Below are 27504 nucleotides of genomic sequence, written 5' to 3'. Positions count from 1 at the left end.
ACTGGAGAAGAAGCTGCTGCTTCAGAGGAAGACAGAGAAAGCTTACTGAGCAGATGGGGGAAGTCTGTCCCTACACAGGGTTTCAAATTGTCAGGAGTTACCTTCAGCTCCAGTGTACTGTCCTCACCAATGCTTCATTAGCATTAACTCTGGAAACACTTGGTGCTGTATAAACGTGCACTTCATGTGGGAATCTGGCTAATTCTTTGGCCTGAAAGATCATTTAGGGCAATGAACTCAGACAGTCTAAGTCCCTGCTGTATGAAAACTGTTTGGGTTCTGTATCTTTTGAATTTGGCAGGTTTTATTTACTTGAATGTCCCCAAATTATATGATGTAGGAAATAAGAAGTAGTGACATTCAAAAAAAACCCCCACAAATGGGAAGGGGGGGGAAGTAATAAACCAAGAGCCTAGCAATTTCTCAAGTTTTCTCTCTCCATCATCAAAAAGTTAGAAAAGGCAGAAGGGTATTTTGAAAAATTCTTTTGCAGGACCGTTTCAGGTGACTCAGGAATACGAAGATATGGCTGGGTGATGGATGGGGCTCTGCTCTGCATTTATTATGAATGCTTTTGCTGGGAATTTTTGCTGTGTCTTGGGGCAACAAGGGAGGAAGGAGAGAAGCAGGAGCCACGTGAACTCAAGGATTTTCCATGACTCCTGTGACTGGGGCATCTCAGGTTTGAAATATGCCTAACAAATGAGTTGCTCTTAACAGGGCTGGCCATCACACTTGTTCTGAGGGTAGGTGGAGGAGTTAGAGGATGAGTGAGAGACTTGTTCACATTGCCAGATGAGAGGGTGGATTCTTTGCAATAGAGTCTGACCCAGCTCCTTCCCTGCCATTGTCCCTGTGTCTTCACCTCTCCTGCTGCTGGCAGATTGCAGCAAATGGCCGAGGTGGCGTCAGCTGAGGGACAACAAAGTGATCAAAAGTGGTGAGAGCTGTTGGTTTCCAATGAAGTCAGAAGAAGCAACTTGCAGGGCAGACCTATGAGTGGTGAGATGGAGAATAGCTTGTTCCTGTGTCTGAAATAAGAGTGGAAAAGTTGAGTGAAGAAATCTGGCTTTTGACCTAAGTGAGGAAATGAAGTCAGGAGCTACCAGGCCACAGAAAGTCATTTCTGCAGCTTTTGGTCTCGAAGGCTTGTTTATTTTTGAAGTCTTTAGCAAAACCTTCTGTGGCATGAACATGCCAAAATAGCAGCTTGCACTCACTCCGCGAGCTCTCCAGCTGGTGAATCCCAAGGCCGCTCTCTGAGCAAACCAGCCCACGCAGATAGATGCCACAGGATGAAGATGGGCTGCCTGTGCCTTCAAAGGACAATGGGACCTGGAGAACACGGCTCTGTATTTGTGTGACCATTGCAACCTGGGACCATGCGAGGAGACCACAAGTGTCACATTGCTTATTTGCAGTCTGCATCTTGGCGTGGGCCATGCAGGTCAGGGCTGGTTATTACGCATTGCCTGTGCAAAGAGCAAGATGTGAGCTCCTCTACAGCTGGTGCGCTGAACATCTTTGTCCACTCCAGCTCTCTCATAAGCAAACAGGCCAGTGTTTTATTAAACTGAGTGTTCATGGACATCCTGGACCTCCTCTTCAGATCCTGCATTCAAAGAAAAGGAAAAAGAAAAGTGTCAGCTGCAACTAGCTGAACAATCCCAGACTCTGCAGCTGCTGGGGCCTTGACCCTGCAATACAGAGAACAGATGCTGCAGGGAAAGCCACCAAGTTTCTCCCAGTATTTTGGAGGGACTTTTCTGGCCACCTCCCCAGTCAGTTTATTCCTATAAGTTAAAGCACAATAAAATGTAAAGATAAAATGTCAAGCTACCCTTCAAATATTTCAGAAGGTACAGGCTAAGGGCATGGTGCACCCCAGCATTCATATTGCTACTAGATGTTTGCTTTTGAGGCTTTTTGATGCTTGCTCTTTAAGGAAAATCTCTACAGCCATTTTAAAAATTATTAGCAACAGAAAATAACACCAATTCATACTCACACAGTGCCAAGGCAGCATCTTCCAGGGACAGGTGACAACAACAACAGAAACTCCAGACAACAAAAGCAGACTGCAAGTGATGTGTGTGTGCAAGAAAGGGATGGCACGTGCGTTTCATGGTGTTCAAGAAGTTGCACAAATTGCTTCCGAGTCCCAAACAAGCCAAACCCAGTAAGTGGTGGTTGGCCATAAATGCCAATCCTTCATGCCCAGCCAGCAAAGACTGCAGCTCAAGCTCTTCACCAACTCCTTCCGCCTGGTGAATTATTGACAGGCACATGCTGAGTAGTTTACTTTGAAACACTGAACATAAGGGCTGCCTAGAAATGGTACACCCTGAGGTATTGCTTCAGATAGTCGCTTTCTAAGTGACTAAGTGTTGACGCACACACCACAGTCCCTTTCCCAGATGTCTTTCAAGTCTGCCTAGAGCTCTCACGCAGGGTCAGCATAGCCCAGTAAAGGCATACATGCATTATTTTTCACATTTCCCTTTTCCTGAATGTTCCTGAGATCAACAGGAAACAAATGCCTATATAGATACTCATAGAGAGCAATTCAAACAACTTTTCAAAAGTCACAGCAAATTCTTGTTTGTAATAAATCACCAGCTGTAGGAACAGGACCTCTGAAAATTAAATATATGGGAAGAAAACAAGCAAATGAGATTCTGCTTAGAAAATGTAGCTAATCAACATGGGAAAATTAATGTACAGACACAGTGTTATAGATATATGTGCAGGCATGGCCAAAGTACCAGAAGACAGCATTTGAACATAGCCGGCATTTGTGATTTGTGTCACTGGTACATTGAATAAGCCATTGCCAACTGCTTCTCATGTACACCAGCTTATGTGCAATGCAAAAGGGACTGTACAGCTTTGATCACTCTGTGATTAGTCAGATGCCCTGAGTCTCAAATAGCATTATTAAAATATTTTCTGAAAACCATGCCTGTGTGAGTGTCCCCTATTATACAAACAGAAAGGAAAGTTAAAAAAAGGTCTTGAACTGGGAGAGGTGGTAGAGCCTCAGTTGCTGAACTGGCCATTGAGACCCACACCGGGCAATGACCTGAAGGAGCATACCTTGGCGATACAACAGAAATCTTGTTCTTTGGGTGTTAGGTTTTAACACTGGTCTTTTTCTGCCCTCTAAACCCTCTCCCCCTCTCTAGCAAAGATCAAAGACATGACATAAAAGGGAATGGCTAAAAGGATGAGCAGGAGATGGAGGAGAGGGGGAGGATGCTGACGGCATGCTGCAGGAGGTGAGACTTCCCAGAGAGAGAAATCAAGAGATTTCATCAGCCTGTGCTGAGAGTAATCTGGCTGTTCTGGGACAAGATACATGCGTGCTGGGGTGGTTTAGGAAGCCATCTAGCTGTAATTCACTGCTAGTTGTCTGACTTCTCTTAAGAGGATCCATTCTGCATTGCTTGAGGATTGGTTCTTCAGTGAAACAACTCCCAGGTATAGTCTCCCAGGCAAGAGAGGCAGGGATGTATCTTTATGCAAACCCCACCAAGAAAAGCTGGTGGAGGTGCTCAAGGAAGCGGCATAAACTCCAAGATCATGCAAGTACCTTCGGGATCATCTGCAGAACACTGGCAATGGCTGTGGGCAGTGTTATTCCTTGCGATGCCAATGCATGGCACTGCTTGCACAAGTGGAGTTTTTCCAGGGGCAGTGGACCAAGATTCAGCCTCACCTTGCAGCTGGGCAAGGTAAGCACACACCTGGAGGGTGCTGCATCCCACAGGAGCACTGTCAGCTTCTGGAAACCCTGGTTTAGGGACTTCCTGAGCCAGAGAGTGTATTTGCATATCTGCATTTGATAGCTCTTGATCTAGGCTCTCAAACCCATTTTACTTCTGGCACCTACTTCCTCTGGGCAATAAGCACCAGTTTCATTACACACCATGTGTTACCTTATTGGGTGTTTTAAAGCTTCTGGTTCCCATTTGATGCCATCACTTATTTTGTTATAAGCACCAGTGAGTCTTTCTCATCTGCCTTCTCCCCTGCTCTCCTGATTTCATATCCTCTCTTTCATATCCTCTGCTAATCATCTTTTTCCCACATGAAAGTCTCTATATTCTTTCTGTTTTCTCAGAAAAACCTCATTGTTGTGATTGTACTGATACCTTTCTGCACTTCTCCCAAGTCTGCTATATCTTTTTTTGGGGAAGTGGTGATCCGTGGTGGATGCTAGCTGAGAAAGCATCACAGATGTAGGCAGCTGCATCATGGTGCACTCTGCTTGTCCCACATTTGTTCCCAGCTAGCTCCTAGTAATAATGTGATTTTTACTTTGAAGCGGTTCTGCTCATGTGTGGCATTTTGTGCTACTTACATGGGATTTCATCTACCACTCTATTCCTGATAACACAGCAACAGGAGATCCTTCTGTAATGGTTTGTAACCAGTTTTAAAGCTGACAGTCCTGAAGGATTTTGTCTTTTATAAACTTTGCTATCTCCTCTCCTTGTCCAGGATATTTATGAACTTGCTGAAAGGTGCAGACAGTTGCAGAATTTGACTTTCCTCCTTCTCCGAATAACTTTCCTCCATTAAGACTGATCTGCACTTTGTCTCCTATTTTTTTTGGCGACTTATTTACCTATGAGAGCACTTTTCCTTTTGTCCTTTGAGAGCTTCATTCCCCTAAAAGATCTGCAAGGCGTTATCTCTCTACAAAAGTTGTGTTGCCTCCTTCCCTGGTTTTCACATTTAGCCATGTGCCTACAAGTCAGACCCTGTATTTGAATTTTTAACAATTTGCTTGGCAGGAAAGTCAGGCTCATCATTCTCTTGCTTCAGCTATTTCAAGCTGATATTGCCCTCAGCTCTTCCTTCTGGCTCTGGGCATGGGTAACAGATTGCAGTCCACATTCGTGATTTAGCAGTTTTGCGCTTGAGCCCCTACACAATGCCCAGGTGAGTGATCTGTTGCCCTGGCAATTTGTTACTATCCACTTTATTGATGCATTTCAGAAATGCTCAAACTGGTGATTTATGAGGGATCATCTACCCCATGCCATGAACAAAGATGCGCCAAGGTGAGAACCTCCTCAAGCACTTCCACACTGATCACTAATGCAGTAAATTCAGTTTGCTCTTCTGCTATGTGGTTACAGCCCTTGAACATCCCTCTTAGACCTCTGTTACTCCCTAGACCTGCAGAGCCTCTGGCAGCCTTCTTCCTTCCTATGGAGTTGAAAACGTTTGCATTAATAGTCTCTCTCTTTTTCACAAGCTGTTCACAGAAATCTTTCCTGGCCTGCTTCACCGTGGCTCTGCACTTAGCTTTGCATCCAACTCTTTTCTGGCTTCTTTGTCTAGCCACACCTTCACTTTGGAAGATTGGCTTCTTGCTTCAAATTGCCCTCTCTGCTCTGCTGCTTGGCCAGCCCTTTTCTGGGGCTTTAAATGATCCCTGTGCCCAAAAGTATCTTATTCTTTTGACTGTTTCTTTTAGTATTATTTGAAGAAGATTCTCATGTATACGTAGACTCCTCTTTTGCAGCCTGTGCTAAAGCAGTGTATTATAACCCTAATACCATACTCCTCCTACTTAGGCACAATTGGGGATTTTTGTGTTACTTGTCATTGGACTTTACGCTCTCCTTAATGCATAGTGTCCCTCCCATGCAACCAGAAAAGACATACTTTTCTCCTCTCTGTAATTTCACCTGGGAATTACAGGATCCCACTGCTTGTGTTTTTTTTTTAAACTGGGTTTCTGAAAAGTATATGTCAAAACTTTAATTTAAAGCTGGGCTTTCTAATTCATCCACTTACATTTCAGCCTTACAACATTTATCTAGAGGCATATATGCATTTCTTCTTGGTCTCCTTGTCTATTTTTTTGTGTCCTGCTTACATGGGACTGTCTATAGAGATTGTTCTTTGCTCTTTTTACTTGTTCTCTATTGATTTATGTCCAGTCCCTTTCTAAGATAAAGAATCAACGTGATTATAACTCAAAGGTTGTGTTGTGTCAACTAACATGTTTTCAGCTTGATGGCTTTTCTGCATGAGCTCCCACTCTCTTCAACTGTCGTCAGTTCCTAACAAAGTTAAATCTTTCCTTTCTATGTATTTTCTCAATCTTACAATGAGATTCTGACTCTCTGGCTGGTCCTGAAAGCATCTACAGAAGCTACTGTAGTCAAATAGCCATAGAGTCACACTGCTTTCAGACACATTGGTCCTTCCAGCTACTGGTAAACAGAGGTAAGAGGGAATGAAGACTGTGAGCTTGGCAAAGCACACTGGCTCTGGATGGGTGTCAGAGAGCCTTCCCCCATCATGCCATCAGGAGGTAGGCACAGATCTGGGCAGCTGGGACCATCTACAAAGAGACAGAGGCATCACAGAACGGACCCTTGCAATGCCCTGGACACTGCAGCACCCAGTGCCCCACATTAGGTGCACAGACTCCTGCTCTGGTGGCTTGGGGAGTGCTCCCAGTTTCATTTTGAAATGGGAGCTCAAAGCAACTCGTGAGCAGCCTGCCCTCATGCCAGGAGGGCTCGCTCCATGTGGAGGTCCCCTGCTGTGACCCTGGGAGGACTGTGTCCTGGCAATATCACCTCCCACCACCTCCACCTCAGGGGACATCAGCACTCAGAGCTACCTGCAAACCAGAGAGACAGCTCTGCACTGCTGCCTCCTTATCTCTCGAAACAGCAGCATCCCCCCGGGCCCTTTGAAGAACCTTCCATACCACCTATCTGCAGTGTCAGGCACTTCTGCACCTGGGAAAAAAAAAATCTGTTCCTGGGAGCCCAGAGCACCGTGCCCCATCCAGCCTCTCCCCCTTCCCTGCTGCCTCCTCGGCCCGCGCTCCACCACCAGCAGCCTGGGTGTGGTGTAGGGCTGGATAGACGAGCATGTGGAGGAAGTTATTATCTCTGTGGCACAATGGGCATGGTGAGTCACGAGTTTAAAGCCAGCATTTCAACAGAAATTAGGCAGCTAGATCTGTATTTGGTGCCTAAATCAAAATGATTTGCCCAAGGACCTTCAGTGAGTCAGTGCCAGGGTGAGGAAGGGAGCCAGGCTCTGCTCAGAGCCAGCACCTGCCCATGCTGACTCCCAGGCTGCGGTATTCAGAGAAGCCTGAGAGAGCAAGACCTGGGAGCTAAACTCAGTTAGGTTCTTTCAAACGGCCTTGTCTCAAATGCATTTTCCCTCTTTCAGCGAGAGATGTACAGCAGTTAGGCAAAGGGCCAAACTTTAATTATGTCTGATTTCCAAGACACTAAAAAGCAACTCCCACACAACAGAGGCAGGTGAGAAATGAGAGATGTGCAAATCCATAAACTCATTTAGTTTGTTCTCCTACTACCACCGGCCACGCACACTTCCTTGTTGATTCCGGTTAGCTGGGGTTGGCTAAAACAGCTAGAGCCCAATAAGCCTTAATGATAACAACTCTGCGAGTAAGACATCCAGCCTGATGTAAGGACACACTGCCCCTTCCTTTGGGAGATATTCCAGCTGCTAGAGATGCTTAGTTAAAAATAGCCACCTTATTTCTCATTTGTATGATTTAGCATGAGACTGCAGGGTTTGGTGCACTCATTAACAGACTTGCTAATCATTCAGGCCATCATCTCCAGAGAGGTGAGCTCTGAAACACATCTGTTGCCAGTGGTCCTCTAGGAAAGCTCACTGTGAAGACACCAGGTCTACTGGCGGCCAGAGTACCTTCAGCAAACCACCCTTATTCACCTGCTTGCTGCAAGAAGAGGCAAACCCCAGACTTACCCTGACTACCCTGCTGAGACGGGCAGTGAAGGTGAAGACTCAGACTGTGTCTGGGGTTGCCCGTCCCTGAGAAATCAGCAGGAACCGTGCAGTTTCCCTCCCGTCCTGACAACCCCTCCTCCTGCTTTTTCAGCTCTGTGTCGGACTGCAGCACTAAACACTTCCAGAGCGGCCGAGAGCCCAAGCCGCAGGGCAGGGGAGCGCTTGGGATCAGAGGCTGGACTTCGGGCGAGCAGCGGTAGCCAGCGGGATGGCCGTGAGGAATGTGAGCATCGCAGGCTTTGGGCAAGGCTGAGTCCTCGGGCAGGAGAGCAGGGTTGGGCTCCAGGGGACACTTTCTTTTCCTTCGGTGATGACGGCTCTGTAAGCTGTGTCTCGGGGGCAGTGGGACAGGGGATGTGCCAGCTGCTCCTGATTGTCTGTTGGCATCTACACTGAAGTCCAACCTGTTTGGAGAAGCGGAGGGGGCATGAGGGGACTCCCAGCCTTGCTGGGTACAGGCTGGCTGTCCTGCCGGAGCTGCCTCCTGCAGCACAGCGCCGCTTTCCAGAGGCTGCTGACAGTGATTGTTTTTCTCGCTCCTCTTTTGTGTCCGAGAACCGTGGAAGCCAACTTTGGCCCCAGAGTACCGGGATTTGCGCTGCCCAGGCCCCTGCCCAGCACGCCCAGGTGGACACTCCATGTCTCTTCTGTAGTGGTGGTGCTGGTGGTGGTGGTAGTGGACGTGGCTGAGCACCTGGGCCTTGGCCGGAGCAGCACCTCCAGGCACCATCAGGTCCACGGACCTGGGCCGCGTCTCCCTCGGCGGCTGTGGCTGCTCCTGGCCGTTGTCTGTGGTGGGTCCCTCCGAGCTGCAGTACACGAAGGGGTCGTAGTCGCTGCTGAGGGAGCTGCGGAACGTGGAGCAGCTGCCATGGATGCCCTGCAGACTGACGTCCGTGCAGTTCAACATGGAGTCACTGGAGGAACCGTGGCAGGGCCCCGAGCTGGAGTCACTGCCTGGCCCGTCTGCCAGATACCCGCTGTGGTCCGTGAGATAGCTCTCCCCAGAGCCACTGCTGTTGTGCTGGTGGCCGTGGCTGACCCCCCGGCGCAGGGCGGGTACACGGTGCTGCTTGTGCACCAGGGCTGCCTTGAGCCCCAGGCAGGGGGGCTGGGGCTGGAGAGAACAAGTCCTGTGGGGTGGCAGCATCTGCCCGCACGCCGAGGGGTTGGGGTGCTGCTGGCCCAGCAGGCCCGGGGCAAGGGGAGGTGGGTGGCCACAGGCAAGCAGGGAGGTGGCTGGCCTGTAAGGCATGTAGTGGATGGTGCCAAAATCCAGCTGGGAGAGCTCCGGAGAGTGGAAGAAGGGGTTGCCATGGGCTGGCTCTGGGGGAAAGCTCCTGAGGTTCCTCTGAGGATATGCGTGTGGGAGGTGGTAAAGGGCATGTCCTGGGTGCTGGCGGAAAAGGTGGAGTCGCCGTCCAGGCTCCATGTCCTGAGGGGCCAGCCTGGAGCCAGCGGCTGCGGCCTGGTCCACTGAGTCTCTGGCTATGGAGAGAGAAGGGAGCATCCAGCATACGTCCCACAGCCCAGCTGCAGTAGTCCCACCACTGGCGAGCCTCCCCTGCACTGCCACTACAGTCCCATGTCCCATCCGTGCCCTGCAACTCACTGCCACCACCAAACCGTCTTGATGGTCCTGCACACACAGCACCCTCCCTGCTGCCCTGACCCTCAGATCCCACCTCCCTTCCCCACAGCTCCCAGGACTGGAAACCCCTCCTCTTGCTGCAGGTCACTGCCCAAGCCCAGCACCTCGCTGTAACACTGCGGGGGCTCACACACACAGGGACCCCTCTCCATGCACACAGTGCCCTGTACACCCACGTGCACGGAGATGCACGCTCCTGCTGATGCACCCATGTATGCGTTGCCCAAGGGTACATGGACCTCCTGGGTACAACCCCTGCACCCAAGCCCATCCCTGGCCGGGAAATGCTGTGTCTGAGCCCTACCAAGAATATTGAACATGCAAAGCGGACATGTGTGGTGCTGCTGCAGCCAGGGGTCAACACACTCCCGGTGAAACTCATGGGAGCACGAGATGATCCGCAGTTCCTAGAGAGAGGTGGAGAGAAGAGGAGGAGTATAAGCAAGGAGGAGCATGAGCAAGAAGAACCATTCCCAAGACCTGGATGGGTCCTTCTTGATGGAAGCAAGCCTTGTAGGATGAAAAGATGTCTAACGGCGAGCTATCTGCAGCCCAGCTTTGCATGGAGGAGGCTGCGCAGCAGCCTGGCAGCTCTGATTTTGCTCGCTGCATCCAGCTCTGGGGTGTGAAGGTCCAGAGAGGTGCTAGCCCTCGCAAATAGGAGGGTTTCAGGCTGAGTGCTTTGGAGAAGCGAACCCCACTTTTGACCCGTTATTTCAACATGGACGTATCATGGGTATTTTTATCCTACTGCAACAGCTGGAGACCCATCTTCAGGGAATCTGAATCTGCAGGCAAGTGACTTCAGCAGGGGAAGGGCTTTTTTGGCCAAGGGGCAGGCAGACCTCCATCAGTGCTGGTCCTTTCCCAGCCCTCAGGAGTTGCTGAAGGAAACATCCCAAGGGCCTCCCACCCCTGCCAGACTGCCCAGCTCCCACTGCAGCTCTAATCTGACTGTGGCCAGGAAGCTCAGAGCCATGGCTAACCAGCAGCCATGCCCACAGCCTACCTGGCCCTCGCTGAACTCCTCCAGGCAAATTGCACAGACCGGGGCTGAGCTGCAGCTGCTGGCCGAGTCCCATCGCGACGTCTGCCGGCACCTTGCCTGGTACTTGCGCGTGGCCAGCTGCCCAATGGCCTGCATGGTCTGCTGCTGCAAGGAGTCCTGCCAGGGAGAAAGGAAGCTTTAAGGAGAGGCTCAGCCTTACATTGCCATACTTCTTGCCGCCCTTCCATTTTCAGAATGGGATTATCAGGAAATTGGGGGCGGTACGTATTTGTAGAGGTGACTTTTTGTTTAACCTGACTTAGCCAGAGTCGGCTTTGTCACCAGCAGGAGACATCTGGCAGTGGACATTCAAAATCACTCAGCAGTGCTGGATTTTTGAGCCCCAAAGGCTTGTCTTTCTATAGGACAAACGGTGTATTCTCAAATCTGGAAATACATCTGACACTGGAAAGATGATTATTTAATTTGTTAGCTTCTATTAAAAATACTAAATCTTCTACTCTCTACCAATAAAGACAATACTGTTGAAATCAAGAGCTTGTGGCCCAGCTCTGCAGCTTTGGGTGCTGGGACAAGCTCCAAAAGGTGCTGGGACTGCAGGCTGCAGTGCTGGTGGTATGGCAGGAGGAGAGCAAGGCCACCACACGAGGGACACTGCCAGCCCATCTCAAGATCACTCCACTTGTCCCTGGGCTGCTCCTGCCTCATGGGGCCACATTTTCAGTTCATAGAGAGGCACACTTCCCTTCCCAAACTGTGTCTGGTCCTGCCCTTCATGTGTTTCTGTTTGCTCACACACATCTTTGAGATTCCTACCTGAGTCCTGTTCAGCTGGCACTTTGTGCGGACAACAAAAATCAAAATGATGACAACCACAGTGCTGACCACCGTGAGAAGAATCCACACGTCATAGTCTGGCTGTTGGATGAAACAGGAAAGAAGTTACTCTCACGTGGCAGGGATGGGAATTAGAGGCTAGGCAGGGGAATCCTGATCTCTTCCTGACCATCAGCTTTTGAATACATGATCCTTGGCCAAGCTCTACCACCTTTCTCTTTACAGATAAAAGAAAAAGGATTCAGTCTTTTCTGCACATCCCAGCAGGAATGGAATTTCTCTGTCTTGCAGCATCTCAGCTCCCTAGAGGCCATGGTCTAAGGTAGCACAAGATGACAAAATCAAGGCTTGCTCTCACCTGAAGAGACAGGGAATCCCCTCGCCTCACTTATGATGTTTTAAGCAAAAGAAACTAAATAAGCTGAAAGCACTTTTGGGCCTTTATTTGCAGCACGTCATCTGAATGATGCAGACAGGCAGCTCCTGCAAAGAGAGCTGTGATCTCCATCCCTGGGGAGGAAAGCTCAGCATCTTTGGGAAGGTCCTATTCCATGGCATGGCAGCTTGGGAGGGAGGATACAGAAGGCAGTGGGAATGGTGTGTCTCTCACCCAAGCTGGTGGCTCCTTGACCTCTATCTTCACGTGGGCCTCTCTGTTCTTGTTCACAACACCCATGAGAAGCTCAGCATCATGGCCCCTGATCAGAACCACAGGCTGACTCAGACCTCTGGGCTTTCTCAGCTGTAAAGAAACAAACACAGTGAGAGATGGTCCAGAATAGCCTGAAACAAGGACTATCCTACGCCCCCAGGAACATCCGGTTCCTCCCAATGCTTCTTGCACACACTTTAGAGACTGGCTGCTCTCCCAGACTTGCACTATCCCTCTATGATGAAATCAGATGGAAGCTCCTCCTTTTTTACCAACTTCTCAGCATGTCTTTCTTCATTTCCTTCCATGGTGCCTCCTCATGCACAACTGGACACTGCTCAGTGTCTCTTTGCTCCTCTTTCAAGCCCCTATGCAAAAGTTCTTGGTCTCTCCTCTTCCACATGGTGACTGCCAACAACACTGCCGAGTGCTGCCTTCACTACAGAGATGCTTCCTCTTCTTTTCCTGTGAGACCCATCAGTGTTCCCCCTCCTCCTTCTGTGATCTGCAGGACATTCTGCTTGTTTCTGATCATACCGGCAGTTTTCCACCACGGTCCTGGCAGCCTGGCGCAGGCTGGCTCGGCAAGTGTCCGAGTCTGCCCTCTCCTCCAGACTGACCTGAACCAGGGTGGCCATCTGACCCACTAACCACTTCCCATACCCTTACTGAGCAACCTCAGCATCACCCCACGGGCCTGCACTCACTGCTGCATTTCTCTGGTGTCAGAAATTAAGCTATAAGTGCATGAAGGAACCATGAGGGATGTATCCAGCAAGCAGGAGTCAGCCCAGAGTTTTGATAAGGTCAGGCACCAGCTCCCCTATCTGTCCTCTTATCTAATGCTCGATGCTTTTCATTATCTCTTGATTATTTCGATGAGGCATCTATTCCTTTCCAGAGATGACAGCAGTGTTGGTGGAAGGGACCTCTGGAGGTTTCTAAACCAGTGTTAAACTTGCAGCAGGACTATCAGCAACAGCATAGCAGGGTGGCCGTGACTTTTGCTTGAAAACTCAAGAAATCATCTTTCCCCGAAGGTACACCAGGGCTGTCTGGACTAGATGAGACTGGGTAATCTGTCACTTCCTAAGAGGAAGCATCCAGGTCCTGGCAGAAAAGCTCCGTTGACCAGACAATGTCCTTTAAGAGCAGCAAGGTGCTGTTCACAAGCTGCTGGCCTGCTTGTGCTATGTGGAGATCTGGACGTGCCACGGAGCGAGCAAAAGAGAAAAGCGCTGTCTGTGTGCATGGATGAGCTGGGTAAGAGCCACCGTTCAAAGCCAGCCTGCAGTTATCCTTCTGGAACCTCCCACTGCGTGTTGTTGGTAGCTGGTGCGTCCTGACCTGGGCATGTTTTGGGATGGACAGGGGCACTGGGGTTTAGCAGATAATATCAATGGGGTTTGTACCTGATCAGCAGCACTTTCATCATCGGTAATGTCAAAAAGGATTGCACGGGCTCCACGCTCCCCCGCCAGCTTTGCCTGTCCAAAAGAACGGAAGCTTCAGTGGACGTTTTGTATTGTACATCTGTATTAACATCTACCATCTGGATATGTGTCTGTCTCCCTGGCTCTTCACAGAAGAAAGAAGCACCTGCTGCTTAGATTGAGAAAATAGCTTACACCTTGGTTTCTGTACTTGTGTTGAGCTGCAGTTCCTGCTCTTGCTAGAGCTCTGCGGTTCATGGACAGTTTCTCCCTCTAGCTGTGGAGGGAAATTAGTTGGTGGGCTTGCAGTCACAGCAACCCATAAACCTAAACACCAAATTCCCCAGCTGTCTGTGTCATGTGCCCCTTTGCTTCAGAGCTGGATTTGCTGGGGAGGGATCTGCAGCCCCATTAGCCCTGCTGACTGCTACACAACCCTCCTGTCCCAGAACAGCAAAAACCTCTGCAGGTCTCCACATCCCACCGTGGGTGCACCAGCCGTGGGCTGTCTATGGGCCTGACTCCCATACACATTGCTCTCCCTGGTCCCCGTACCCCACATTCATCAGGGGGAAACTCAGGCGATGCCTGGGCTGCAGGTCTGGTCTAGGATTAGGAGTGAGATGGCTTTTCAGAGCCCACCAGTTGCTGTGGTCTGAGGAGAACAGCTTTGAGACCCACCCAAATGAGTATACATACCACCCTGGTGAGGTCAAAGCACACTGCCTGGAGTACCTTGTGGGGTCACCCACGTCCTCCCACCAAGCCCTTCAAGCCTTCCAGGCAGGCAGAGGCAACCTCTTGTGAAAGTGAGACAGGAACGTGAACAAAGCGCAGGGCTGGGCTGCTGTTACTCATGTGGAGCCCTTTGATCTGTGCGTCCCCGAGCGCCTGTGCAAACAGGGAGCTGCCGGAGCTGCTGCAGCAGTTTATCCATTCTATTGCCAAACCCCAGCTCGGGGGCCAGAGGTCAGTGCCGCCACTTCCCAGCTGCAGTATCAACCGCAGGGTGCCGGCTGAGCCAAGGGAAGGGGCATTCCTGGCGCCGCAAGCAGTGGCGCAGCAGTTTCAGCTCTATGCCTCACTTGCAGGTGCTGGTCACCGCCACGCACCTCGCTGGGGAGAAGCAGGGTGCCAGAGGTGGGTGCCTGGGTCTGGGGACAGGGATGAGGATGTGAATGGAGGTGCAGATGGTTGGGAAAACCAGGGAAGCAGGGCTGACGGCTCTGATAGGATTCGACACTCTCGGGTTTGGTATACCAGATGGGGAAGCTGGAAAAGTGGGATCAGAGGCTCGGGGCAGGGAACAGAGACTGGGGTCCTGCCTGGGATCAAAGGAGCCTCAGTGTTTGCCAGAACTGAAGAAGAAACAGGACTTTCAGGTAGTGACTTCCACCCATTGAAGCCAGTCAAGCTTTGATGAACAATGAACAGCTCTACAAAGATTTTATCCTGCTAAAGACACCGACGATGGGGAAATGAACAACTGACGCTGGACAAGTGACTCTTCCCAACATCTTTCTGATTCCTGTCGCAAAGGACACAACTTTAGTTCAAGCTATTCACAACCTGCTTGATGCAGTCATTTTCTGAGTGCTTGCTGTCTTTGCGTCGGATCTCTTCAGCCACATGGTACAGCTGACCTCCCTCTTTGAGGACTAAAACACTTTTGGTGCAAATATGTATTTACAGGATAATTTAGGAGGTTTCAGCCGTGTGTCAACCAGTCTTACAATCAATGGTTCACTCAGAGAAAAAATACGCCCAAAACCTGACAGATGATGCATCAGAAAGAAAAATAAATCACTTTGAATTGATTCCAGAGGTCCCTCTCCCCTTGCAGACCAAACACCTTCCCTACTGGTTTTAGCTTTGGATGCTGAAGCAGCGCTAGAATTTAAGAGAGGAGAGAGAAGCAGAAAAGTGCATCAGGTGGCTGGTGAAGTTATCCTCGTGCTGGGCTGGACAGGGTTGTCTGTGTGCACTGCTTGGCTGGGTGACAGCTAAAGCAGAGGTTATGATAACACTTTGCACATGGCTATTTTTATCATCATTGATACAGCGCTGCAATTCAACATGAAAAGCTCTACCACAAGAAACACATGCCAGGAAAACAAGGCTCCTGCTCCAGCGAGCACCAGCCACATCCCACAGCTACATCTCTGCTCTTGAGGGGAAGTGTTGTCCAGGGATTTTGAGGAAGAGATCTGTATGATGTTGGAGGGAAGGAGCTTGGCAGAGCCCTCAGGAAGATGGAGAAGCAGCCAGACAGCAATTGCAGGGGGATGGAGAAACCAAAGTACAAGGCAGGGTCTAGGGATGTGGCCAGCTTAAGGAGCATCTGCCTGTATTTCATGGCTAAACTAGTCCGTCCTATTTGGGGGGAGAAGAGCTGTGAGCCTCCCTGTGAGATCTTGGAGCAGGACTACCTTCAGGCAGGATGGTGACCGATGTCATGTTCAGCTGGATCTCAAAATCCAGTGTTGGGTTCAGCTCTGGTAGCAAAGCAATGATGACTAAAGGCCAATGAACTGTCACTCTATCAAGTCATGAGCACGGCAATGAACTGAGGGGTTTATTTGCTTTCGAGGGGTTAGTGGTCCTGGAGAAGTGATCAAGGCTAGTGAGGATGACCACAGTGCAGCAATGCACCGTGTCTTGTCCTCCCTGTGCAGACCTTCCTCAGCTGATCCCTGGACTCAATAACACACTGGTACTTCCAGTACTGTGATCAGAGACTCAAAGATTAAGGTCAAAACTAGCAAACCATTTTTTAAACCTTTTAGGTACTTAAGTGGAAGATGAGTCTTTGAGGCTGTTCATTCCTCCTGTTCAACATCCTCCACAGTAGCTGCACTGACCAAACCAGCCATTGCTGCCTCCACCCCCAGCATCCCCCCCTGTAAGATGCAGCAGCCTGGACCACTATAATGCGATGGTCATGTCTGGGTGGACACTGGAGTGCTGGAGTACCCAGCTGTGCTCCCTAAGGCACCTGCAGAGCCTTTGCTCTGATGTCTGTCACAAGCTGCACTGGGTTTGCTCTTTATCCCACCATCCTCTTGCATCATTAGCACTCACAGGTGGGGCCAGGCCATTTTCCAGATGTGGGTTAACTCATAGCAGATCAATAACTCCAGCACACACAGTGCTGGCTTGTGCTAACAGCTGGCATCAGCTCCAGAGCAGCAGCAAACCAAACTTAAGCTTCCACCCTGGCCCAGAAAGGGATAGGCATTGCTGCCTGGCTGCCCACGCAGCTGGCGAGAAGCAGCCCCAAGGTGGCAAATGCTTCACAGCATCACATCCCTTTCCTTGCTTTTGTTGCCACAGCCTCTGCGAAAAAAACCTGCTGTGCAGGAACAAGTGCTTGGTACAAGTTTTGCCTGCCCTCCTCAGCCAAGCTGCAGGGGGACAGAAAAGGACCCCTTCCCCTCCCCAGCATGTCACTACCAGCAGAAAGCAGACAACAGGAGTAGCATCACTGAATGCAATCCAGATAAAGCCAAGAGCTAAACAAGAAGTTCTTGATTTTGTACAGTGCTTGTGGAAAATAACACAACATTTCGTACAGGGACAATAAAAGGACCCAGTGAATCACTGAAGAAAAAGCTAAAGTTGCATGGATAAGGCTAACATTATCAGAGACACAAAGATTTTAAGGCTTAAAATGACACTCATTCCTACCTAACTTCCTTATTACCAGAGATTGTACCAGTGACCTCAGCTTTTGACGCAGTAACTGCTGTTTCACTAAGGTACCTCTTTCACCAGAGACCTGATCTGAAGACCTCTGAGATGTCCCATCCCTGTGTAGGGTAGATAGTGGCCCATGCTGTTAACGAGTCATGTCCCACCACTAGTTCGTCTGGTTTGTGTCTGTCTGAATTGCTCAGTGCTGATTCTTCATGTGCCTCATCCAGTGAAGTATTACAGTATTATTTTTGAAGACAGCCACAGAAGATGTTTTCTGTGTCCATGTTTTCGCACAGGACAGAGGACACGGAGAAACATAAATCCTCCCAACAGGCCAGCAAGCAATGGGAGGCTGCAAAACAGGAGGGGCATGAGGCTGCCCGGCAGTAAAGCCTATGGGATGCTGGTGTAAGGTCTGAGCATCCCAGAGCAGTCAGGTTAGGGAAAGTCCACACCTTTTAGAAAGCCAGGTAGTCCAGAAGATAAGGAGGGGTGGGTACTGGGGATGGCTGGCACAGCATGTCTCCCAAAGGACACCTTCTCCCAAGGACCCTGGTCTGTCCTTGTCCTTTTCACCACCTTCCAACAGCTCTTTCCAACCCTGCTGCCTCCCCCTACTCTTACTCTTTCCTGCACCACGGGTTTCACTTCCCAGGTTGGTGCCACTGGGGGCATTTTTGTACCTACCTTGTTAGCCAGCGATAGGCAGGGGTTGGGATCCCGATCCGGCTGTTCAAGCTTGACGATGGTGATGAATCCCGATTCGGTGTGTTCATCCTCACTGGTGTTGCACAGGGACAATGGGTGGGACTGCAGGACAAAAGCAAAGGCAAACTCAGATCTTGGGGCTCAGCACTGCAAAGGATGACTCAAGCCCACCACAAACTCTGTGCTGTAAGGCCCTGCTCAGAGGGTGTAGGACATCCCTGCGGTAGGCATTACCACCACTGCTACATCCCATGGCCTTGTCTGAGAGTCAGTGAGGCTTTGAATGCCACAAAAAACAAGTCACTGTCAAAGTTTCAGTCCACCAGGAAAATGTCCCAGAGAAAGGTGGAGTTTTTATCCCAGGTTGCATTCAGGTCTGGCTTTGTCTAAGTCACAGATATTCAAAGCCAGAGCAGCCCATGAGACCACAGCCCTTGACTTCTGGGACGGAGCATCCCACCAGCACAGGTCCCGGTGCTGCAAGGACTGCCGGCATCCTCGGGCCACAGGACTGTCTGCCAGCTTGCTCCCTGCCAGTGCTCTGGGCAAGACAAAGCGACCACAACAAAAACTTCTGGTGCCCTCAAAGATTCAGCACTTCTTGTTTCTCAGCCACCAAACCCAACAACTTTATGATAAATTTGCAGAGGAGAAGCCAAAAGGAGTGAAAAAACTGAAAGCAGGTAGAGAAGTACCAGGAATGAGAAAGAAGAAAAGATCCCAAGAACCACATCCCCAGTGAGCCCTGGAAAAACATTCCTCAGCTTGAGCCAAACCACTGGCAGCGGGGAGCTGAGGTGGGATGGGGTCGAGGCACCAGGTCTGGGTACACACCTCTGCAGAGCATCCTACAGAAGGGGATACAGCGTGCCCCAGCATGTTACAGCTGTGGGGCTCGCTCCCGTCAGTGGCACTTGGTTTGGGTTTCGGTGGTCAAGTCCACTGGAGGTGAGGCTGTCCTGCCACCAGGGCAGAGCTCAGATGGGCAGTCCCTTCTGCCCATGGCCGCACCTCATTCCTGTGCATTCACTGTCATGATGACATCCACAGAGCACTGCTTGGATCCCTGCCTGGAAAGTGTGGGATTGCCTCTGATTTTTCAATCTAGCAGTAGAGGGATGATGATCTTGTGATGGATGGCAGGAGGTTGAAGGAAACGGCAATTCAGCTGTTATCATCTTACATGAGGCCTCCAAGCTCTTCCTGAAAAAGCTGTCTGGCTTCCTCCTCTATGTCTACCTTGTGGTGTATGAAGCACACAGGTTATGGTACAGAAAAGCCTGTAAATACTAGGGTTGCTGGACAGCTTTTGTTACTGCATCAGTGTGGGAAACGATCAAGAAAGCTCATTACATTATAAACCAGGAGGATGAGGGCAGGCTTTGTATCTGGTGTCCATCCAGAAGCACGCCTAGAAGGCTTGCCTACCCTGCAGGTAACCCTGCAACAACATCCCAGTGCTGTGCAAAACAGGCTGTTGTCTTGGCAGATTTAAGAACAGGGAGGAACTGTCAGAGCAGACCAAGGGCACTCCTCACCCTCTGTCCGCACTTGGCCCTGTTGCCCCAGGGGCTGCAAGGCAGCGTTGCTCCCATCCTCAGGCTGCTGCATACCCTGGCATGGACCTAGGGCACCCAGAGATGCGTGCTCACCCCTCAGCACAGGGCTGGCAGGCGCTGGGGAATGGGGCAGGCTCGGGAACAGCTAGATGATGTTTCCTCCTCCCTGCCAGCTGCTTATTGCAGAAATCCCACGGTGAGGGCAAGGGAGAACGGGGCTCATTTCACCTAACTTCAGATATGCTGATGTCACCTTTTATTGTCCGAGCGGGTCACAGGAACAGGTCCTGCAAGGGAGCATGACCCACCTGGGCTGTTTTTAGTCACGTCCTTCAGGAAAAGATGCACCGTGCCCATTTCTCGCTGCTGACAATAAAGGAGCGTAGCCGATTTGCTCGGACGCAGCCATCTGTATGGAAGCTTTTGAAAGCTGAAGGAGACAGGGAGCACCGCTGCTCGCTTGGAGATGAAAAACGGCCTCATTGGCCCTCCTGGGTACGGGGAGAGGAGAGCTCTGCCTGTCGGACCCTCTGTGGCCGGAGAGGTCGGGGTGGACGGTGCCGAAACTGGCCGGGGCTGCGTGTTCGGAGCTGGTCCAGGTGCAGGTCGGAGCATCCTGCCCTGCATCTCCCCACCAGCTCCCAGCCCACCGTCCCCGGGGCCAAGAGACGCCGGTCTTCACCCCAACGGCTCCGCCGAAGTGCCGGGGCTGCAGCAGGAGCTGCCACCGCTTGATGGGGCTCTTGGCCGGATCCTGCCCCTCCCCGAGCTCACGGGCTGAGCCCCGGCCGGGGGCCTGGGCGGGGGGGGGGGGGGGGGGCTGCGGGGCACGCCCGGGGCCGCTCCGAGCCCGGCTGCGGCCGCCGAAGACCCCCGGAGGCCGGCTGGAGCCCGGCGGAGGCTCCTGCCGGGGACCAGAGCGCCGTTACTCCCCATCCCCGAGCAGCCCCCACCCGGCCCCGTGCTGGCTGCCCGCCTGCGCCTACGCTGAGCCCGCGGGCATCGGGGTTTCCACGGGCGGGGGGCGTAATTTGCAGGGGTTGCCCCTTTGGTCGCATGGTTATACCCGTTAGAAAAGTGCAAGGCACGCTGCTGGCGGCCACGGGGGTGGTTTGGTGCAGCCTGTGCTGTGATACAAGCCGGCACCAATTCCGAACGCACAAGCACCCCGGCACTGCAAAATCAGGAGGCACTACAAAATCATAGCGCTACATTTTGTAGCGCTAAGTCTTGGGCTGCAAGACAAGAATAGGTCTTACAAAGTCGTGAAAGCCAGTTAAAATGGTGAGGATTAAAAAAACAACACACACCCAAAAAAACCCAACCAAAACCACAACAAACCCACAACCACAGACATTTGCAAGTTGCCTAGATTTTGAGGTAGGTAACACCTCTAGTCAGTCACAAGGGTATAAAGGAATCAAACCCCAGACTCTCACCTAACGCTCGGCAGCTCGGAGACCGAGGTGTAAGAGATGGCAGCACCAGTATGAGCTAAGACATAACCTGCTACACTTTAAAATACTGCACAGGGCACCTCAGCACTGATGAACTGCTGTGTGCCTTGGACTGGCAGTCCCTCATCTATCTTTCTCTTGGAGTGTTCCTCTCTAATCCATAGTGATATTAGAAGAAAAATGTCAAAATGCTATATAGTTCAGACTTAAAGATGCTCGAGACAGTGCAATTGTACCGAGCCAAGCACCATAAACTCTAGAAATTCAAGTTTCTGGGAAAGCAATCTGATCTGTTATGACTTGGGAGCACTCAGGGAAGGGCTCCCAAATAATCTTGGGCTTCACTTAAGCAACGGCAGGCGCTGCCCCCACCAACACGGCATTGAAGTGCCTGTGATCCTGCTGGCTTTACCAAGCAATGTCATTACTTTCATACTCTGCTTCACTGGCTTTTGGTTAATGTATCATTTTAATAATTGCAGAAAAACACAAAACAGGAAGCGCAAACAGCATGTCTCACGATACTTCTAATAATTCAGAGATAATCCTCCCACTGGTCGTTATCAAGCCATCACCGGGCTGCCCCCAGAGCCCGGAGGAGCCCAGGCTGCCGGCACTGGGGAAGAAGTCGCACCTCCTGGCGCTGCTTGGAGCTGTGGATGACCCTGGGTGGGAATGGCTTGGGGTGCCGTGATGTTCCTGGGGCAGTGACTCTACAGGGCGAGGGACAGTCCTGCATGCTGAGCATGGAGCAGCTTCTCTGTGGCGAGGAGTGCTGGGCCTGATCGCAGCATTAATGACAAACACTGGGAATAAGAGTAACGAGCTAAGCTTCTGCAGCTCCAAATGAGCATGAGGAGCATATATAAAATGCTGGCAGCTGTTCTGGAGGGGAACCCAGTTGATAAATCTGGAAAAGACCTGCTGAGGAATGCACCAAAACCTTCCCTTTGATTTTCTATTAAGACTGGGCACGGTGGTCTTTTCCTCTTTCCCCCTGGGACACCCATGCTCCCTGGCCAAGCAAGGGGCCTTTGCCTCAGGCATTCCTGCCCGGGCACAACTGCACCCCCAAAGGGCACGGCAGGCAGCCGAGAGCGCCGGGAGAGCAACAGCCACGCAGGATCCCTGCCAGCTGAGACCCTTCCTCATGTGGGCAGCTGCCCATGGAGCTGTGGCAGACTGGCTGCCCCCTCATTATTCTGTGACGAGCCCCTCATCAGACACTAACCACCTCTGGAGGCTGAGAGTCCAGGTGCCTTCCTGAGCACCCTGTACAAGATGACCAGGGAGCAGCTCAGGAGGATTCTTCTTCATGCAAGGGACACACATGTCATCCACCCAAGCGACATGCTCCATTTGTCTCTGCTCCAGACCACCTCTTCTCTCTCTTCCTACCATCTTCTCCTCCCATTTGGTGCTATACAGGCAACTCCTCAAGCAGCAGCAAAGCAGCAAGAACTGGCTGTTACTGTCTACATCCTACAATTGCATTTCTTGGCACTTCATGTAAGCGATCATGGTTGCACATCGTGCTCAAAGGACAAGAGTAGACTCGAAAAATAATCTAAGGATGATGTGGAAAACCAAGTATTGTGAGATCCCTCAATGGAGAGGACTCATGCCCCAAGAGGTGGCCTTGGCTGCAGAGTCAGGATCCCTCACTCCCTCTGAAACCAGACCTGTGCGTACATGGCTGTAGATGGACTCACTGACAGCAGGTGCAATGGGTTTCTGCAGGCAGAGCATCCCCCACTCTGCTGGGCTGGGCACCTCTGTAGCACCGACTGTCACAACCAAGAAGCCGTTTCTTCTTACAGAAAGCCTCTCTGATCTAGTAGACGAAGGACAGGCAAAATCCAGTCACTGGAGAGAGGAGGTATGTTGATATCCAAAATAAAAGGAGTTCTTGCGCATGTTGCCTAAATCCCATCACGGTCCTGAACCAGCACTCCCCGCTACTGCGGGCTCCTAATCTGCAGAAGGACGTCGATGGGTGTTGACACTGGATCCCGCAGTGCTGCTCCAGCTGGGGCTTCCCTGTTCAAAGTCACCTCGATGATCTGCCAGACCCTTCTCCCAGGATGATCCCTACCTGGCTCTGTGCTGCTGGGATCCCAGAGGTGGGGTTGGGATTAGCTAGTTCCCTGACAGGGTTTCGACCCAATCTTGGGCAATTCAGCCCTGCCAGCTCTGCCCATACCCTAGCCTTGGCACTGCCTGTAAGACTGTCAACCAGACCTGTGAATCCCCTGGCTTTGTCACTCCATCTCTCCCTGTCACCACATCCCTCCTGTCACCCTTCAGCAGGATGCAGAGTTCCACTGCATCCATATGGGCTTGCTACCACATTATTTTTTTCCCCTGTTTCCTTACCCTATGGCATCTCCTCCTTTTCTACCTTTTCCATCCACACCACCTCTCCTAAAATACTGAATTTCTCTTTTCTAACTTATCCTTGCCATCTTTGCAGATGCCATCTTTTATTCCCGCTAGACCCACTATCTTCACACGAACGCGCCCCTCCCACCATGCCAGCACCACTCACAGGTTGTACAGAGCAGCCAGGAGCACCCCTGCAGCAGTGCAGGGGATGTGGAAAGGTCCCGGGGAAAGCCAGGCATAGTGCGGTCCTTGATTCTCACTTGGGGGCTTCATTTAGAAAACAGTCGAAAAAAAAGATGACCCTGAGAGGTCATCTAGCCCACTTTGCTGCCCGAAGGCAGGATCAGCCAGACCTAAAACATTCCTCGGAGACACTTGCTCAACCTGTTTTCGAGATGTCCAAAACCAGAGACTCCTCACCCACTGCAGGCAAGCCAGGCAGGGCTGCCTTCTCCACACCGGAAAGTATTTTCTAAAGCCTGATCTGAATTGGTCTTGCTGCAGTCTAAGCCTATTTATTTTCACTGAATTGACTATGCTCATGGAAAAGAGAGGATTCGCTCCCCCCGCCCAAGAAGCATTTAAACATCTTTCTGTTCTGAAAGAGTCTTTAGGGACAAGGGCTAAAAAAGGAATTGGAGAAGCAAGTCCCTCACAGCCTCAGTTTTCTCTGTAAGGGAGCTCATAGAGTATTTCACACCCTTCCTTCATGGGGGATGAGTCAAAAGGATTGATTTATTTGAAGTATCTGTAAAAAATTTATAACTAACCAGTAAGGGGTATGGAAAAGAGAGGAAGAGAACCGGACAAGATAGCATTCATCAGAGGGCTCTCAAAAAATAACAGATGAAGCTGGTGAACTGTTAACACCAACATATAACTCATCACTAAATTGACCACAATACCAGAAAAATTCCAGGTTGCAAATACCAAGCTGAATTTGAAGAACTTACGAGCGATGTAGGGAAAGGCAGATCAAAAATCCTGGCTTCCCCGCCAAAAAAACAAGTGGTAGAAAACAGTACGAGGAAGAGAAAGGAAGAACTAACAGTGCTTTGGAAAAGGAGAGTGATGCTTCACAGACCCATGGGGTTCCTGAAAACAATCAGTAAGTGTGGGAATAAAGGTAGTTCAGTTAATGCTGTACACTGGTATCTCCTCTTCTGTTCTCCTACAAGGTCAAGGCTATGGAAGATGACAGAACATCATGCAGTATGACCCAGGGTCATCTCCAGAACTAAGAAGAGGAAAAAAGCAAGTCAGCCTTTACAATGGAGTGAACTTACCAGGACAGTGCCACAAGTAAACTGTATTGTCCAAATGTTCACAAAGGATTTGGAAAATGAGAGGAATGGTGAAGTGGCCAAGTTTTTCAATAATACATAAATATTCAAGTAGGTAAATATTAAAACTGGCTGCAAAATATAAAAACTGGATACTGAGTGATGGACTGATAAAATATGTTAAAAAATGCAAATATGAAAAAATGTATCTAGCTATTTTACACAGGGGTGAGCTCTAGGTTTGCTGTTAAGAAACAGGAAAGATTTTGCAGTCATGACGGGGAGTTTTATGGAAACTGTTGTTGAATCACCCCAAGCAGTCAAAAGGCAAATAGACTGTTAGGCATTACCGGAAAAAATTTTAGAAAAAAAAAGAAGAAAGAAAATCTACTAGATAAAGCTGCAGTGTGTCAACATCTTGAATATTACAAGAAGTCCTGCTGACTCCATCTTAAACAGAGGGCACTACTTCTGTACAAGAAGAGATTAAATGAACAAGAATTCTTCAGCTCAGTGGAGATGGCATATGTTAGAGCTATGTGAAATTATGAATAATATGGAGACTTCATGGAACAAAAGACTACAAAGAGTTGTTAAATACAAAGATGTGGACACCAGCTGTCTCTGAGCCCAGCCTGCCGGCAGCCGGAGAGCCGCAGAGGAGCATCACTTGGTATTTGCCCTTTTGCTGCACATTTTGGGGCTGTGCAGGGGAACTGCAGCCATGGGGGTTCTGCCCCGCATCTGGTGCACCTGTGTGGGCACTCCCCAGGCAGCATCACGGGCTGCACCCTCACCTTCCCGCTGGAAGACATTTCCCACAGATATTTGGGCTAGAAACCAAATAATAGAATAAAGCTGAGATTTGTGGTCAGTGCCAGAGAGCCGCAAGAGCTTCTTCCACCCTGTGGGCTCCTGCAGAACCTTAGCAGGGCCAGCCACTACCTTACCTATGGGGGACAGCTGTGTGACTTCTGACCGTGACCCAGCACCAGTTCTCCTGCCCTCCTTCCCACAGGCATGCCAGCAGCTGTAAACCCATGCAAGACATTGGGGCAATACTGAAGTGTGCAGGGCCTGGAGACGTGTGCAGTGATTTTGTTCAGGACAGCAAGCCCTCCCACCGCTGCAGCTCATGCCAGGAGCATTTTGCATGCAGCATTGATGCTGCAGACTGCAGCGGATGGAAATGCCACATTGGAAAGGCTCCCTCAAGGTGAGCTACACAACAAAACAGAAAAAAGCCTGGCATCACAAGGAGATAAGCGAGGAGCTTAAGGCACAGAGGCCTTTTGAGGGTACACAGCATCTTGGGCATCACCATGCCATTTCTGCTTGTTGCTCAGTGATGCTCACTCCCCAATGACCTGCTTGCTTTACTCAGTTGTGCCGCGTCTCTGTCACAGAGCTCGTGAGGGCAGAATAGTGACATTTCTGTATTTGTGGATATCAACGTCTGGGTTAATACACTCTCTTCCCTGCTGAAATCTGTCAGTGAGGCTCTGAGCTAAATTATATTCCTTCATAGGCTTCAAAAGCACAAGTGGAAGTGCTTTACTACCCTCTTCCCCGTCTTTGCTGCTAACAATGACCTTGCTGTGAGAATTAGTGGGCAAGATCCTCTCCTGGCATCTATCAGGAGATGGAGAACCTGCGATAGGATTGCTGCAGGAAGGAGCAGGGCAGAGGTACCAGCTTTGAAAGCCAGACGTGCACCTGCATGGTGCCTCTCACAGAAGTTTCAGAGCACAGACACGGTCACAACTGCTGGCACCAGGGCAACCTCTGGGGACCTCTGTGTGGCTGGGAGGGAACAGGGCACGTGTGCTTCCCCAGTCTTCTCAGTTACATGCTGCATCACCGAAGCGCTGACGGCCCTTAGCAGGCTCAGTCTGCTACGCGGGGAAGTGCTGTGCTCCCACGGCACAGGGCAAGCCCGAGGAATGCTCCTGCCAGCCATGCTGCCCTGCTGGGACACCCCAGTCACCAGAAGTTCCTCCTCCGGTCTCCCCCAGTGCTTATGGTGCGTGAACATCTTTATTCCCACACAAGAGAGGCTCTGCCCAGTTTATATTAACGCTTCAGCTCTATCAGCTCAACAGAAGCTCCTCTTACACCAAGATCACTCCAGTGTGTAGCTGTCGCTGTACTCACAGACACAGCAGCAGGAATGAGGGGATGCTACCAAGGGTACAGGAGGCCAGCATGCAGCTACAGCAGAGCTGAAAAGCGCTGCGGGATGCTGCTGGAAGGATATAGGAGAATGAGCAGGGGTGAGGCAGGGATATGAAGTGGATGTTAACTATGAAGAAAATGGAAAAGGCTGATTGGAAAAGAATGGCAGAGTGTTTCAAGGGGCCTGAGGAAAAATTGCAGCTTCCATGACTCCTGGGCATGAAGCTTAGCCATCAGGATATAGGGCTTTTTAATTTACCTGCATAAAGTTTCAAGAGCTGTTATAACAGCAAACACACCTTACCCACATGTGAGTCACAGACAAACACGTTCACTGATAACAAACACATTATTCTTAGAGAGACCCAGGTCCTATCTCAATCAATGTGCGAATAGCTCAGACAACCATCGGAGTCCCCTGAAGGAGTGGCAAGAAGTGGGAGAGGAGACAAAGGATCTACAAGCTGCCAATGCAATACTCCTATGCTTGTTCCTTTACACCTGCTCATGAGCTTCCCTATCTTTGGCCCATCTCTAGGGTCAGCAGTGCCCAAGGGTTTGATACACCAAACCAGTCCCTAATCAATAACTGCATCTCCTTCTCCTTTTCATTACAAAGCTGGTGAGCAACAAAGAGAAGTGCTGAACCCCAAGAGGGATGTTTATTTGATTATCACATGTGCAGAGTTAAATGGTTTAGGTGAGTCACTGAGTCCGGATCTTTTCTGTATAATTACATAAGCATGGCCATGGTGTTGGAGAAAACTCTCACTACACACCTTGCCGTCCTACTGACAGCTCTGCTGAAGTTTGCTCTCCTATGGACAGAGAG

The 27504-nt window shown here is 50.4% G+C and overlaps 1 protein-coding gene across 1 annotated transcript in view; it reads right to left on the bottom strand.

Moving 5' to 3' along the window:
* Positions 1 to 481: 481 nt before the first annotated feature.
* RNF43 (ring finger protein 43) overlaps positions 482 to 27504 on the bottom strand; it is a 59540-nt gene continuing 32517 nt past the window's right edge. Inside the window, exons 2-9 of the mRNA XM_049803388.1 lie at positions 17793 to 17915; positions 13389 to 13463; positions 11935 to 12066; positions 11304 to 11405; positions 10488 to 10643; positions 9783 to 9885; positions 7786 to 9315; positions 482 to 1612 (exon numbers count right to left, since the gene is read on the bottom strand). Coding sequence (XP_049659345.1) covers positions 1569 to 1612; positions 7786 to 9315; positions 9783 to 9885; positions 10488 to 10643; positions 11304 to 11405; positions 11935 to 12066; positions 13389 to 13463; positions 17793 to 17915 — 2265 coding nt within the window. The 3' untranslated portion in view covers positions 482 to 1568. The remainder of the gene's footprint in view (positions 1613 to 7785; positions 9316 to 9782; positions 9886 to 10487; positions 10644 to 11303; positions 11406 to 11934; positions 12067 to 13388; positions 13464 to 17792; positions 17916 to 27504) is intronic.

Source organism: Accipiter gentilis, chromosome 6 (assembly GCF_929443795.1).
Source record: "Accipiter gentilis chromosome 6, bAccGen1.1, whole genome shotgun sequence".
NCBI classification, from domain to species: domain Eukaryota; kingdom Metazoa; phylum Chordata; class Aves; order Accipitriformes; family Accipitridae; genus Astur; species Astur gentilis.
The sequence above is the reverse complement of the archived record's forward strand: the minus strand, read 5'-3'. Positions and strand labels throughout refer to the sequence as shown.